Source organism: Sinocyclocheilus anshuiensis, unplaced genomic scaffold (assembly GCF_001515605.1).
Source record: "Sinocyclocheilus anshuiensis isolate Anshui unplaced genomic scaffold, SAMN03320099.WGS_v1.1 scaffold1136, whole genome shotgun sequence".
Taxonomy (NCBI): Eukaryota; Metazoa; Chordata; class Actinopteri; order Cypriniformes; family Cyprinidae; genus Sinocyclocheilus; species Sinocyclocheilus anshuiensis.
In genome coordinates, this window is record NW_015548521.1 from 1,155,636 (window position 1) to 1,156,779 (window position 1,144).

A 1,144-nucleotide genomic window follows, 5' to 3' on the forward strand; every position below is an offset into this window, starting at 1 on the left:
ACCCGAAAAAAAAAAAAAAAAAAAAAAAAAGCCCTATGGCATTTTCACTATCCTGTGGTGTGGTCTGGTCTTTACAATTGGAAGAATTGCATGATTTATTTCTAAATACCTGAGGTCTTTGCCCCCCAGCTACTGTATATCAATAAAAGCATCTAAACTGCATTTGACATCTGAATTAAATACAGAAACGAAATAAATACAAATACAGATTTTAAACTCTCTTTGTGTCTCTCTTTTTTTTCTAGTGACACCAACGAAGGAGAATCTCGGGTCCAAAACTTCCAGCTCGACCAAAGTGTCTGGCCTTCAGCGTAGCCAGGAACAGAGTAACGACATTTCGTTTGTCCCGCCGATCTCAAGTCCGACTCCAGCATCGCCCCCTACGGGGTCTCCTGCCCCTGCTGCGGCGGCAGCCCCAGCACCTAGACCGCACCCGCTCTCCACGAACCCTCTCACTATCAAGAAGGAATCTGTGCCCCCTAACCCCACCCCGTCCCTCCTGAGGAACCAATCACATTCACTGGAGCACAGAGTCCCGCCCCCATTGCACCACAGCCAGCCAGTCATCAGTCACCGTCATCATCCTTTGCCATACAGCAGTCTTCACGACATCAGGTTAGTAACGTTTTTTTTTTACAAAAACCTGTATAATATATATATATATATATATATACACATACATACAGTGCCGTGAAAAGGTTTTTGCCCCCTTCCTGTTTTTTTATTTTTTATTTTTTGCATATTTGTCACTTAAAAGATTCAGATCATCAAACTAATTTTAATATTACACAAAGATAATGCAAGTAAATACAAAATGCAGTTTTTAAATGGTGATTTCATTTATTAAGGGAAAAAGCTGTCCAAACCTGCCCATCAGTTTGTGACCTCAAGCGCACTTGGGTTGTGCAGCAGGACAATGATCCCAAACACACCAGAAAGTCCAGCTCTGAATGGCTCAAGAAAAACAAAATTAAGGTTTTGGAGCGGCCAAGTCAAAGTCCGGACTTAAATCCGATTGACATGACCTTAAACAGTCCATTCATGCTCGAAAACACTTCAATGTGGATGAATTAAAACAATTCTGCAAAGAAGAGTGGGCCAAAATTCCTCCACAGCGATGTGAAAGACTCATTGCCAGTTATCG

At 42.0% G+C, this 1,144-nt stretch overlaps 1 protein-coding gene across 9 annotated transcripts in view; it reads left to right on the forward strand.

Annotated features, from left to right (window-relative positions):
* Positions 1-1,144, forward strand: part of LOC107656817 (autism susceptibility gene 2 protein-like) — a 314,131-nt gene that overhangs the window by 295,728 nt on the left and 17,259 nt on the right. For all 9 annotated transcript variants that reach the window (XM_016444764.1, XM_016444766.1, XM_016444763.1 and 6 more), the window contains exon 7: positions 246-615. In XM_016444764.1, the coding sequence (XP_016300250.1) occupies positions 246-615 (370 nt within the window). The remainder of the gene's footprint in view (positions 1-245; positions 616-1,144) is intronic.